Source organism: Triturus cristatus, chromosome 4_2 (genome assembly GCF_964204655.1).
Source record: "Triturus cristatus chromosome 4_2, aTriCri1.1, whole genome shotgun sequence".
NCBI classification, from domain to species: domain Eukaryota; kingdom Metazoa; phylum Chordata; class Amphibia; order Caudata; family Salamandridae; genus Triturus; species Triturus cristatus.
Window position 1 is genome coordinate 333,950,038 of NC_140586.1, and position 13,809 is coordinate 333,963,846.

At 47.6% G+C, this 13,809-nt stretch overlaps 1 protein-coding gene across 3 annotated transcripts in view; it reads left to right on the plus strand.

Moving 5' to 3' along the window:
- Positions 1-13,809, plus strand: part of ABL2 (ABL proto-oncogene 2, non-receptor tyrosine kinase) — a 380,773-nt gene that overhangs the window by 301,789 nt on the left and 65,175 nt on the right. For all 3 annotated transcript variants that reach the window (XM_085601714.1, XM_085601716.1, XM_085601715.1), the window contains exons 8-9: positions 8,707-8,859; positions 9,572-9,661. In XM_085601714.1, the coding sequence (XP_085457840.1) occupies positions 8,707-8,859; positions 9,572-9,661 (243 nt within the window). The remainder of the gene's footprint in view (positions 1-8,706; positions 8,860-9,571; positions 9,662-13,809) is intronic.

Sequence of the window (13,809 nt, forward strand, 5' to 3'; positions counted from 1 at the left end):
CACGCCGATGAGGTCGAAGACTACGTCACAGAGGCACGGCTCCGCTCGCGACTCCGCTGACGTCACCGGCTCCATAAGAAGACCTCCTCGGCGTGATGACGTCAGTTCCCTTTTTTCCGCGCCGACGACGCCAACGGATTTCGGGAATCGTTACTGGTAGCTTTACCTGTTACTTTGTGTTTATTCTGAAGATTCTCTGTCTTTCTTCGAGAATGTCGACAAGGAAGTCTGGTTTTAAGCCTTGTCGTGAATGTGGCAAGCACATGTCCATCACTGACCCGCATGACGATTGTGTTTGGTGTTTGTCCTCGGACCATGACGTTGGAGGTTGTTCGAGTTGCAGGAAAATGAGCTCGAAGGCTCTTAAGGAGAGAGAGGCAAAGCTCTTTATCGCCCGGATGAAGAAAAAGGAGAAAAGAGGTAGAAGAAGATCCAGGTCGAGGTCTAGGTCGGCTTCCAAGTCGACTTCGGGACATGCTTCAAAGAGCAAGAAGCATAAGAAGAAGAGGAGGCATTCGTCGCATCATAAGGCTTCGACGTCGAAGTCGAAATCGCCTGCTCGGCGTCGAAGGGAGTCTGTCTCCTTCTCCTGTCCCGGCTTCGCCTCCGATTCCATCTTCTCCGGTGTCTTCGCCGGCTCCGGCTGAATCCCCGGTGCCGGCGTCCTCTCCGGCGCCGGTGCCATCTCCAGATCCTGCAAGTCCTCGGGCTCCGTCTCCGTCTCCGACTCCGGCCCAGGATGAGGATTGTCAGGCTCCGGGTGAGTCTGTGACGCCGCAAGTTCAACCGTCGGCGCCGGCAGGCCCGAGTCCGGTGTTACCTGACCAGTATCCGGCTTTCCCTAATCCAGGTCAGGACCCCTCGCATTATCTCAATGCAATGTACGGGATGTTCTCTCGGGCCATGTATACCTCTGGTGCACCTATGGGTCCGATGGCTTTCAATCTGGGTGTGCCGCAGGTTTACCCTCAAGCACCATTTATGCCGTTCTTCCCAGCGACGCCGTCTTGGCAGATGCCGCTTCCCTCTTCGCCGGCGCCGACTCGACCTCGTTCGACGCCGGCTGCTCCAGCTGATCCGCGTTCGACGCCTCTGCCGGCGCCGGCGGATTCGATCACGGCGCCGCCGACGCCGCAGGTGCGGATCCGTTCAAGAAGGGAGGCGCAGAGAGTGCTGGAGGAGAGACGCTTTCTGATGGATGAGGCTGAAGAGGGGGAATTGGTCGAATCTGATGAGGTGTTCGACGAATTGAAGGAGGCAAGTGGTCTGGATTTGTCTCCGGAGTGGGAGATCACTCCGCCATCGGATGAACCCTCTAAAGACGCGGCACCCTATCATCCTGTAATTAGAAAGGCTGCAGAGTTGTTGGACCTTCAATTGCCATCTACTGAATTCAAGTCCAATATTTTAACTGAGGTGTTACATTCTCCAACTGCGGTCTCAGAGCCTCTGTTGCCTTTCAACGAAGCAATTTTGGAACCTGTGCTGGATGTATGGCGCAAGCCTTTCTCAGCTCCTGCAGTCTCCAAGGTAGTCGCAAGAAGGTATAGGGTGGCTCCAGGGGATCCTGAATTTTTATCTTCACACCCTTCACCTGAAAGCCTAGTAGTTCAGGCGGCTTGTTCTGGACGGTCGAAAGGGGCATTTCCTCAAGTCCCAGGGGACACGGAGGCAAAGAAGGTGGACCAATCGGCCAAGAAGGTCTTTTCATCAGCCAGTATGGCATTAAAATCTTCAAATGCGACTTGTCTGTTGGGACGCTATATCCATGCGCTTATGGACTCGGCTAAAAAGTTGGCGCCAAAAGTGCCAGAGGAGGATAGAGGGGGCTTCAATGAAGTTCTATCGGATGCCCAGGCGGCTGCTCGCCAGGTTATACAGAGTGGCCTGGATACAGCAGACTCAGTTGCCAGGGTCATGGGGTCTTCAGTTGCCACCAGGAGGGGTGCATGGCTTAAGTCCTCCGAGTTCTCTTCGGATGTCCAGTCAACTTTGTTGGACTTACCTTTTGATGGGTCTGGTCTGTTCGGGAAGAAGGCTGATGCTGCTCTCGAGCGCTTCAAAGAGAGTAAGGCTACGGCTAGGTCGTTGGGCCTTCAATCCCAGCCGAGGGGTACTTTTAAGAGGTACAGAGGCTTTGGAAGGGCGCGTTTTCGTTCCTACAGACCAACCCAGCAGCAGCAGCAGCAGCAAGGCTCTCTGTCCAAGGGATATAGAGGAAGACTTAGAGGTCGCTCACGTGGCCGTCAACTCTCCTCCTCCTCTTCCTCTTCCTCAGCCCCTCCCACCACCGCAAAGCAGCCCTAGATTCGACATTCCGGATCATGCTGGTCCTGTGGGGGGCCGGCTTACCCATTGTCTACAAGATTGGGAATCTGTAACTACAGATCTCTGGGTTCTAGATCTTGTAGAAAATGGGTATGCCCTTCCCTTTCGGGAATTCCCTCCAAATTATCCTCCTTGCCAAGGGGCTTGCTCGGAGGACCACCGTCTTCTCCTGCAGGAGGAAGTCCTGAAGTTGTTTCAGAAAGGTGCGATAGAGGTGGTCCCAGAGCAGGAGAGGGGTCAGGGATGCTACTCCCGGTATTTTCTGATTCCGAAAAAGGACGGCAGATTGCGTCCGATATTGGACCTCAGGATCTTGAATCTTTATATGAAGCAAGAGAAGTTCAAGATGCTCACCCTTGCGCAGGTTCTTCAGGCGCTGAATCAGGAGGACTGGATGGTGTCGCTCGACTTGCAGGATGCGTATTTTCACATCCCCATTCTGAAGTCGCACAGGAAGTATCTCCGGTTTACGGTAGTGTCGCAATATTATCAGTTTGCGGTCCTCCCGTTTGGTCTTACTTCAGCACCACGAGTCTTCACAAAGGTGATGGCGGTGGTGGCAGCCCATCTCAGAAGGTCGGGGATTTCGGTTTTCCCTTATTTAGACGACTGGCTGATCAAGGCGGAGTCGCCAGGGAAGGTGCTGCTCCATCTGCAGGATACAACTCGGCTGTTGTACAAATTGGGTTTTTCGATCAATGTGCCCAAATCTCACCTGGTGCCCTCTCAGCGCAACCTGTTCATAGGTGCGGTACTGGACACTACTGTGTGTCGAGCATTCCCTCCTCCTCAAAGGATTCTCGACATACAGGAAATGATTCCTTTATTTTTCAACGGAGCGGTCGTTCCAGTTCTGAAGGTCCTTCGCCTGCTCGGTCTGTTCGCCTCCTGCATCCTGTTGGTCAACCATGCACGCTGGCACATGAGGGCACTTCAGTGGTGCCTCCGCAAGCAGTGGTATCAGCACAAGGGAGATCTCAGGGAGTCTGTGAGGATCTCCAGAGAAGCTGCAGCGGATCTGTCTTGGTGGAGCGTGGAGGGCAATCTGTCCCAAGGAAAGCCCTTTCATCTACCTCCATCGGTGACCACAGTGATAACGGATGCATCCACTCTAGGGTGGGGTGCTCATCTGGGGGATCTGGAGATCAAAGGTCTTTGGTCTCCGGAGGAAAGGTTGCTGCATATCAACCTTCTGGAATTACGGGCGATACGTTTGGCACTCAAGGCCTTCCTCCCTTCCCTTCGCGGTCAGTCTATTCAGGTCCTGACGGACAACACTACCGCGATGTGGTATATAAACAAACAGGGAGGAGTGGGGTCTCTGCAGAGAGGCCTTGCGTCTATGGTCCTGGGCTCAGGACCATCAGATTTGTCTGATGGCGAATCATCTGGCCGGTGTTCTGAACGTGCGTGCGGACAGTCTCAGTCGGCAGTTTTCCGCCGACCACGAGTGGAGGCTCCATCCGGAGGTGGTTCGTCACGTCTTTCGGACGTGGGGAACTCCTCGGGTGGATCTGTTTACCACCCGCGAGAACGCGCACTGTCCGTTGTTCTGCAGTCTCCAGTATCCGATGCAGGGAGCGTTGGGGGACGCGTTTCAGTTGAGTTGGAGGTCTCGACTCCTTTACGCGTTTCCTCCCATACCCTTGATTCCTCGGGTTCTGAGGAAGATTCGCCAAGACCGGGCCCAAGTCATATTGATCGCCCCGGATTGGCCAAGAAGGGTGTGGTATACAGATCTTCTCCACCTCTCCTCGTGCCCTCTGCTCCGTCTCCCTCTGAGGGCAGACCTCCTCTCGCAGTCGGAGGGGCAGGTTCTACACCCCCACCTCCAGAGCTTACACCTTCATGCCTGGAGATTGAACGGGGCAACCTGAATTCTTTCTCTCTCCCTCCAGATGTGGTGGATGTTATTTTATCGGCCAGGCGACACTCAACCAAATCCATATACTCCTATAGATGGTCTAAATTCGTTCTCTGGTGCGGAGAGAGGTCAATTGATCCCTTGAAGGCTCGTTTGTCTAACATTCTGCAGTTTGCCCTTTCTCTTGCTCAGCAAGGCTTTGCTGTGGCTACTGTAAAAGGATATTTATAGGCTTTGTCGGCTTTCCTATGCCTGCCGGATCAGCCGTCCTTATTTAAATCACCTATTGTGCTTAGGTTTCTTAAGGGCCTCACAAATAAATTTCCTCCTACTCCTTTTATTGTACCTCAATGGGACTTAAACCTTGTACTGACTTATCTTATGGGTTCTCCCTTTGAGCCCTTGCATAAATGTCCCTTGAGACTGTTGTCTTTTAAGACAGTATTCCTCATTGCAATCACCTCGGCAAGGAGGGTAAGTGAGCTTCAAGCTCTTAGTTCAAAGCCCCCATTCTTGACTGTGCATGCTGAACGAATGGTGCTCCGGACCAGGGCTGCATTTTTGCCTAAAGTGGTAACTCCCTTCCATCTGGGGCAATCCATTACCCTTCCTGCTTTTTATCCTCCCCCCTCACCCTTCCAAGGAGGAGGAGAGACTTCACCGTTTGGACCCTAAGAGGGCGGTGAGCTTTTACCTGGACAGGACGAAGGACATCAGAGTTGATGATCAGCTCTTCGTGGGCTTTGCTGGCTGCAGAAAGGGTCGTGCGGTGCACAAGCGCACCCTGTCCAGATGGATTGTACTATGCATCAAGATCTGCTACTCCCTAGCTGGTAAGGAGCCTCCGGAGGGTTTGAGGGCTCATTCTACCAGGGCAAAGTCTTCTACGTCTGCTTTATCTAGGGGTGTTCCTGTGGAGGACATTTGTAGGGCGGCAACTTGGGCCTCCCTCCACACCTTTGCAAAACATTATTGCTTGGACACCGAGGTGAGGAGGGACGGACATTTTGCGCGATCCGTCCTTCAGGACTTTCTGGTGTAGAAGGGTGGACACCCTCCTCCGGGAGAGGGGACTGCTGTGGAATCTATTCACAAGGTGAGGAATCCACTGGCAGATGTATCCATCAGAAGAACAAGTTACTTACCTTCGGTAACGCTTTTTCTGGTGGATACAGTATCTGCCTGTGGATTCCTCACTGACCCACCCGCCTCCCCGTTGTCCATCCTTCTATACCTGTGGTTCTATGCCTGTGATTCTATTGATGGTGTTTCAAATGTGTTTATCGCTGTCAAAGGCATTTTGTTATTTCTTGTGCTTTGTTACTTATTTTCCACACTGTGTGTGTTGATATGCATTTTGTATACTGTGTAAACTGTGTATATATATTGCTGTCAGTCCGTCCGTGTGCCTCGAAGGCACGGAAAAAAGGGGTGGAACTGACGTCATCACGCCGAGGAGGTCTTCTTATGGAGCCGGTGACGTCAGCGGAGTCGCGAGCGGAGCCGTGCCTCTGTGACGTCGTCTTCGACCTCATCGGCGTGGACTGCTACAAAAGTTTCCGAATGTTGCTGGCGCAGGGGATATTCACAAGGTGAGGAATCCACAGGCAGATACTGTATCCACCAGAAAAAGCGTTACCGAAGGTAAGTAACTTGTTCATATTGTACAGAAAGATCTACTGATCCTCTTTATGCTCATCTTTCTCAAGTCTTTATTTATTTGACCCTTGCCCAGCAGGGTTCTGATCTGGGCACTCTTGAAGGGTACCTTTCAGCCTTGTCTGCCTTCTTGAGGCTGCCAGACCAATTCTCTTTATTTAAATCCCCTATTCTACATAGATTTCTGAAGTGACTCATACATATGTTCGCACCTGCCCCTTTCATAATGACTCAGTGGGATCTTAATTTGTTTCTCACCTTCCTGATGTGTGCCCCATGCGGCTGCTTTCCATCAAACAGCCTTTTTAGTGGCATTAACTTCTGCCAGGAGGGTGACCAAGCCTCTTTACCTGACCCTCTTCCCTGATAGGTTGGTGCTTCTCGCTAAGGCTTCTTTCTTATCGAAAGTGGTAACACCATTCCATGTGGGGCAATCAGTCACCTTGTTCGCTTTCTGTGCTCTATAGACGAGGAGCGACTCCACCGTCTGGAACGAAAAAAGAGCGCTATTCTACCTTGACGGTACCAAAGAGTTCTGGTTAGATGACCAACTATTTGTGGGGTACGTTGGATACAAAGAAAGGTTGTGTGGTGCATAAGAGGAACATCTCACGATGGGTCGTCCTCTGCATCAAAAGTTGCTATAATCTGGCCAAAAAAATCCTTCTGAAGGCTTTAAGGCTCATTCCACCAAAGCTAAGGCTGCTACCATGGCATTGCAACATGGAGTTCCAGTCCTCATCATTTGTCAGGAAGCAACATTGGCATGCCTGCACACGTTTACCGAGCACTACTGCCTGGACAATCCGGTCCGAAGGGACAGCTAATTGGCCGCTCTGTCCTGCTGGACTTCCTGGTCTCACCTTGTCCGCAGTCCCTTCTCCTAGGGTGGTATTGCTTGGGTATCTATTCAAAGGTAATGAATCTGCGGCTAGATTTCTCTGTCAGAGGTACAACTAACTTACCTTTGGTAACTTCTTTTTTGGTAGACACAAGATCTAGCTTCAGACTCCTTACCGACCAACCCGCACTGCAGAGGTGTTTAGGGTCAGGGCTGTTTACTTTCAGGGTCCTAGTTTTCTAAACACACCAATGTTAGTGCACTTCATGGCTCTGCGCACCTGATGTCAGCGCGCAGCGTTAGAGCCTGTATAGGTGGTGCCACCTACCGGCGCGCAAGGGTATTGCTCAAGCAAAAGTCTTCTAAATCCATCCAGATTCTTGGGAAATTCAAAAGTAAGGAATCTGCAGCTAGATTTTGTCTCTACCACATAAGGCGTTGCCAAAAGTAAGTAACTTGTCCTTTACAAATGTGTGTTTCATGCATGTTTATACAAGTCCATGTCCTGTGATTGGGTGACCTGCCTCAAGCCTCCATAACTATGGTATTCCGGGGCGGATTCATTGCAAAATTACTTTCTACCACAGTGCAAAAGTTAAAATTAACACCGGGACATCAGCATTAATCACATTCAACATTTTATTCAATAGATTTCTGTATAGTATTCCCCACTTCACATAATCAGTCCCTGGAACTCTTTTTCAAAAGTAAAAAATTGTGTAAGAAAACACAAAACACCATTGCATCCAACCATGAATTCCAAACCTAGACCCATTATGTCCTGTATTCAATCTTCCTTGTATTTCTAACAATACATGGTTGCACTTGTTACTTCATTTCCATATAATTATTTTGTTCTTGAAAATTATACAAATGGCTCCTCTAAAGAATATTGTCGATGCGTTTCGGCCACACTGTCTGTAGGCCTCTTCAGGACTTGGGAAGATCGAAGTACCTATTTTTTTTTTTTTTTTTTATAAACAAATTTTATTCAGTTTACAGAAGGAATGCACCAGCCAAATCGCACCATATTTCAATAATCAAGAAGTACAGTCACAGAATCCCACTTCCAGCGTACAGACATTAATAAAGGAAAGATACGGTGGAAACAATCAAACCCCTCGTGATTAGACCTCTCCCCCAACCACTTCCCCCAAATTGTGCCCCATTTCTTGGGGCAACCACGTGCCGCGTATGTAACTTCCTCCTGTGTGGCGCACCAGTCCACCCCATTCCGCCAACGCCCCACGGTTGGGGGGGGGGGGGGGTCAGGAGGCTGCAATGTCCCATTTGGCTACCACCATGGCTGTAGTGAAGAACAATTTTTCATTGCGCGACCCGTCTAACCCATCAGTGATGCCCAATAGAAGTACCTATTAATCAGAATAGATTGTTCTGTAAAAAAATGTATTCTACCCCAATCCATTTGCACGGCCTTATACCATAGTGCATAACCAGGGCCAGACACTTCAGTGTGTCGTACATGTCAAACCACTCCTTAAAAGTACTAAAAATGTATATAATTAATGACCAGCACATCCCACTCGAGGGACGGGCACCAGAGGATTAAGGTGACAAGCCGCCTCAGCCAACACCCGTGCACATGCTGAAGCTATTAAGTTAGAAATACAAAGAAGACTGTAGCTGGGATATACTGGGTCTTAGTTTTGAATTAATGGTTGGATGGAATGGTGTTTTTTGTCGTTTTCTTTAATAATAATTTTATTTGAAAAAAGTGCTACAGGGACTGGTTCTGTGAAATGGGAAATACTACACAGAAATCTATTGAATAAAATGTTGAATGTGATTGATGTTGATGTCCCGGTGATAAATTAACGTTTTCACTGTGGTGAAAAGTAATTTTGCAATCAATCCCCACTGAAAAACATGTTTATGATTTGAATTTTTAGAGCCCAGGTATTGTTTTTTTGTTTTTGTTTTTTTGGGACATACCCCTTTATGATTGGTTCAAGGCAGGGACTTGTTCTAACTCTACTGCCCTTTCTTTCCATAGCCTTTGGAGTGCTGCTCTGGGAAATCGCCACATATGGGATGTCACCATATCCTGGCATAGATTTGTCCCAGGTCTATGATCTCCTGGAGAAAGGGTACCGGATGGAGCAGCCTGAGGGATGTCCCCCTAAGGTCTATGAGCTTATGAGAGCATGTGAGTCTTTTAGATATTTCTGAGGTTTTACTGCTAGAAAGGTCGGTGGGGCATTGAGGGTAATGATGGGTTACGTTACACTATGATAGCTGTAATGGGATCTGGTGTATTTCACAATGTGTGTTCCCTCCTCCCTTGCAAACAGCTATCCAACATCATTTATTAAAATATACCCTTCCTTTAAAGTAGAGAAAAATTGGTTTAGTTAAACCTAAAATGACTACATTACTCTCCGCAGCAGTGTTTTATAGGAGTGCCTGGCACTGCAAAAGCTGTGATTCTTTGCCACATTGGTTACATATTTACATGTCACTCTGTTGCCTTTAGATGTGAGAGTAGGACAGTACCATTCTGTCTTGCCCTGTCAAGTTTATTTTCAGTTACTCTGGGATTGTGCAAAAAATGTTTTCACGTTCCTTAAATACTGCCAGATAAGAAGCCCAAGACCCATTTAGGTGGTCAAGTATGGAAACCGAGACAAACTGTTTTTCTCATTCCACAATTAACAATTTAAGGGTCTCATCTCCTTATAAACAGATTCCTCCCTTGGCCACTTAGGCACGTTAAAGGTGATAACGACTGCAGGGTAATTAAGCTGCACACACTTTCGTACCGTTCTTTCAGGCCTGTCTTTTTCTGGAAGGCTTGATCTCCTTTGCATTGGTATGATTTGTCCAAGCTCTATCTTAAAATGTCTCTTTCTCCACTGCAGGCTGGCAGTGGAGCCCTTCAGACAGACCCACCTTCGCTCAAACTCACCAGGCCTTTGAGACCATGTTTCATGACTCCAACATAAACGAAGGTGAGGATGGTGCAAGCACAAATTTGAATTCAGTATTCGTGAAAAATATATTAAGTTCAATGCTCAGAGCTTTAAGAGAAGCGCTAAGTCCCAGCATTATTTTCCACAGAGTTTGTCTTGGAGAAAGCTATTCCTTCTTTCTTTAATCGTCCGTTTGCAATATGTGCTGCTGGAGATCACACGTTTTGCAGTCTCCCGCCATCTAGTGTTTTGCTTAAGTGTTGCAAGTGGTTTTCATCGAAATAAATGGTTCGTTTTCGAGGTGGCTTGTGATCTCGCCTGTGTAACCAATAACAGACCAACACATAGACCCAACTTTAGATTGTGTTTTTTTAGGTCTCGCCTGACCCAGCGCATGCGCTGGTCTGGCGAGACTTATTGAGAGGGCTCCAAAAAGTGCTACCAGGCCAGCCTAGAGCTTCAGTGCATGTGCGCGGGCACGCGCGCCGCGCTTTACCGCAATTACTTTCACTTTCGCGGCCGCACGGCCGCTTTGCATAGCCAATAGGTCTCGCTTTTGGGACCTTATAAGTATTTAGTTATGCAACTGTTGCATGGCTAAACACTTAAGTTCCCAAAGGCGAGACCTATTGGCTATGCCAATGCTTGTTTCTCTTGTGGCGGCTGGTGGCATTTGAAAGGGGTGGGGTGAGTCATAAAAGTCATGGTTGAGTGTAATGTTGCGAGCAAGCCTGACTATCATAATGGATGTTCTGGGGTGTTTTGGGGGCAGAGAAGAGTGGGCAAATCATGGTTTTCTAATATCAGTAGAATTGAATGATTGTGAAAATGTAATTCCCATTTCAATGGAAATGTTCTATCTGTGAATTAGTGTGCTACTGCACCAACCATCCTTTAGTAATATATTGGTTGGTGACAGTGTGCCTCAAACTGCATGACCACCGGTTTACATACTACACCCATATCACGCTCCTGATGAACAGATTAACAGATGTAGCTCATTTGTGACACTTGTACCTTGTGCTTTTTGTGCCTTTGCATTTTTCCCAATCCCTACGATTTTAGTTATGCAACATAGATGGCAGCACCCCCACTTTGACAATTGTTCCAGCACCACTGCAGCTTGTAATTATGGCATGCCAGATCCATTGTGAGCCCGAGGATCTTGATGGTAAGTGCTGCACTTTCCAACACCTTCCAGAATGGAAGCTGCACATCTGCTGTTCATTTAAGTGGAAGAATTGATTTTCCTGCAGGGTTCTTCTCCTCATCCCTGTAATGTCGCTGCTGCAGTGTACTTCATGCATGTCGACGAAGACCACATTTTCAAAACTTTCTGAGTGCTCTCGAAAAGCTTGTACTTCTGAGCACATGGGACGCATTCTGAACGCAGGACAGTCAAGGCAGGAAATATGATCTGGACGTCAAGTGCAGCTAAGCAATGGGGGCAGGTTTAGCATTCCTTCTGCAACTTGCAAGCAATTATAGAACACCTTATCAAAATAGAACTTGTATTCTATTTATAGAAGGTGTTCTATTATTGCTTGCAAGTTGCAGAAGGAATGCGGAACCTGCAATTGCTGCAGTGCCAGCACTGGACCAAAATACAGCTTGTTGGCAATGCCATGCCGTCCTATGCTACTAGCACTGCAGTTATACAAATGATTGTTGGAGATTCTGTATTGGGCAAATCGAGGTGGACTACACATCTGCTAAACTTCAGGTCAGTGGTACAACATTAGAGTGCACATCAAAGGTAAGGCTGGGATTTCCTTCCACCACATTTACTGACTACAGCCTGAGCCCTTCATGATTACCACCACTGTCCACACACCCCACCAAACACAGCCAGCCGCAATCTGTTTCCAGGCCCCTCTTTATGTCTGGACAAGTGGTTATTTTGAGTGCCAGCTTTCAGCAAACCGCTGTGTTTTTTTCAGATTGCAAAAGCCATTTATTAGAACATAAATTCAGAGACCATAAACACTGGGCTGTTTAGTTCATTGAAGGAAATCCCAGCGTACTTTCCCTCTGAGCTTGTAACCAACAGGGTTCGAAAGGTTACCAAACTTTAGTGGAAAGAAATCAACAGCATGAGCCTGCAAGTTACTGCACATCAAAAGCAAGGCTTGGATGTCTCCAGCAAAGTTTACAGCCTGAGCCCGTATGTTACTGCGCATCAAAGGAAGGCTGCACATTTTTTCCACAAAGTTTACAGTCTGAGCCTATATGTCATCATTACCACCACTCGCCCCTTCAAACATAGCCATATGTTACCCAGCTCAGTATTTATGCTTCTTGACAAATGGTTAGTATTGCTCACATTTCAAAACGATGGAAAAAGCTGTCCTCCAAAAAGGAAAAAAAAAGTGTCATAACACTTTTTATTTTTTAACACACTCCTGATCGTGAGCTCTTTGTCAGCTCTATTTCTGAACAAGGATTACATTGGTGTTTTCGGAAACGCCGCTGAAAGGAGATTTTCAGCACCACCCCTAGCTCTCTTCATGCAAGTTAAAGAGAAGTGCTCACCTGCAGTCATACTGTTTATGGTAAAATTATTCCCTGGGTGTACTTCGTGATGCACAGACAAGTCCTACCTCATTCTTCCTCTTCCTTAAAACCTGTGTAGTATCTTGGTTATAGTGCTGTTCTTGGCATTCACTGCTCCACCAGTGGAACACTGTGGAGATGATGTAATATGGAATGTTCATCTATGAAATCCACAGTTGGAGAAGGGCTGAGCGCCTTGCTGGCTGCTCCTGTTGGGGCTGATCCACTGCTGAATTACTACTGTACTACTGATCTGTAACCATCTTGAATAAATCCTCTTGAAACGTCACAATCAGCCTGGACCTGATTACTACATTTTTATGGCGACTAGTTGAACCTAAGAACCTAGTTCTGCTACCTCTGAGGACATTTGGGGTACCTATTCTCAAGATAAAGCAACCCCTGTATCTACAGCTGCTCTTACTTATCTACTGGCAACACATCAGCCCCACCAGTGACCTCCCACCGGTCGCCCTCAACGCAATAGCGCCAGTTCCAGTTTCTACGAAGCTCAAGTATCTGCCTGCTGTCCCCACAGTATCTCAAAAGGTCTGTTCTAGATATCCCTACAGCGTCTGTTCAAACTACAACTTACGGCTGTTCAAGGCTTTTCTTTAGCTGTATCGACTCTAATTCGATTTCAAATGCAGCTCAAAGAATTACATGTTGTTGTTCCCACAGCGACTACTCTACAACCATGGTATGTGGACTGCCTTTTGTTTCTTGTGCAGAGCGAGTTGCAACCCAACAGAGTTAGGAAGTGTTTTTAAATATTTATACATAACTTCATTTTCAACTTTCTGAGACTGTTATGGTATTAATATATTAGTCATCGGCACACATCAATTTAACAAAGGCATGTGCTCCACGAAGGGTGTTCATGTGTGTAGCGTTTACTTGCACATCTCGTTTTATTTTCATCAGCATAATCGAGACCCTTGGCGACTATTGCGCAATTGGCAAGTTTAATTGTGCTTCCTGTTATATGGCAGTGAAACCGTTCCTCCAGGCAGCAATTTACGGTATTTTGGTGAGTCATTAACTATTATTCTAAAATTTGCCGTTACACTCAGCGGCATTTGAATGTGTGCCATCAGCCGCGGCATTTGAATTCTCGCCGTGAGACCATTGCAAGCACCACCTTACCTGCGTCAGTGTCATGCTGGTCAAGATTGAACCGGAGCCTGTTGTGACGCTTCTCTTCGGAAGTCTGCTTGGGCAGCGCCAGTCATGCATGTACCTGCCGAGAGCCACCCGGTACTCCGTGACCCTGCGTGCCACCATCTTATGTTCACTATGTTTCCAGCTGCGATGTATTCTCTGATTTGCTCTGTGATTTGCCAACCTCGATTCTTTGCTCTGACAACCACGTTCATCTATGAGCAACAACGTTTTTTTTTTTTTTATTGTCTCCAACATGAAGCAACGGGAATCTCGAGTAGAAAGAATTCTTTGCCTCCAGCATGTCACCAGTTTATATACAAGGTACTTTCTTTCTATGTCAATATTGATGCTATGCAGCATTTGATTCTACGCTCTCCAGCTTGAAGTCTGACAGAACAATGGTTGAGAAGTTTGCTGGAGCGTTAGTCTCTCTTAACCCCTTCAGCGCTGGGCGAATTCCGCCGCGGTGC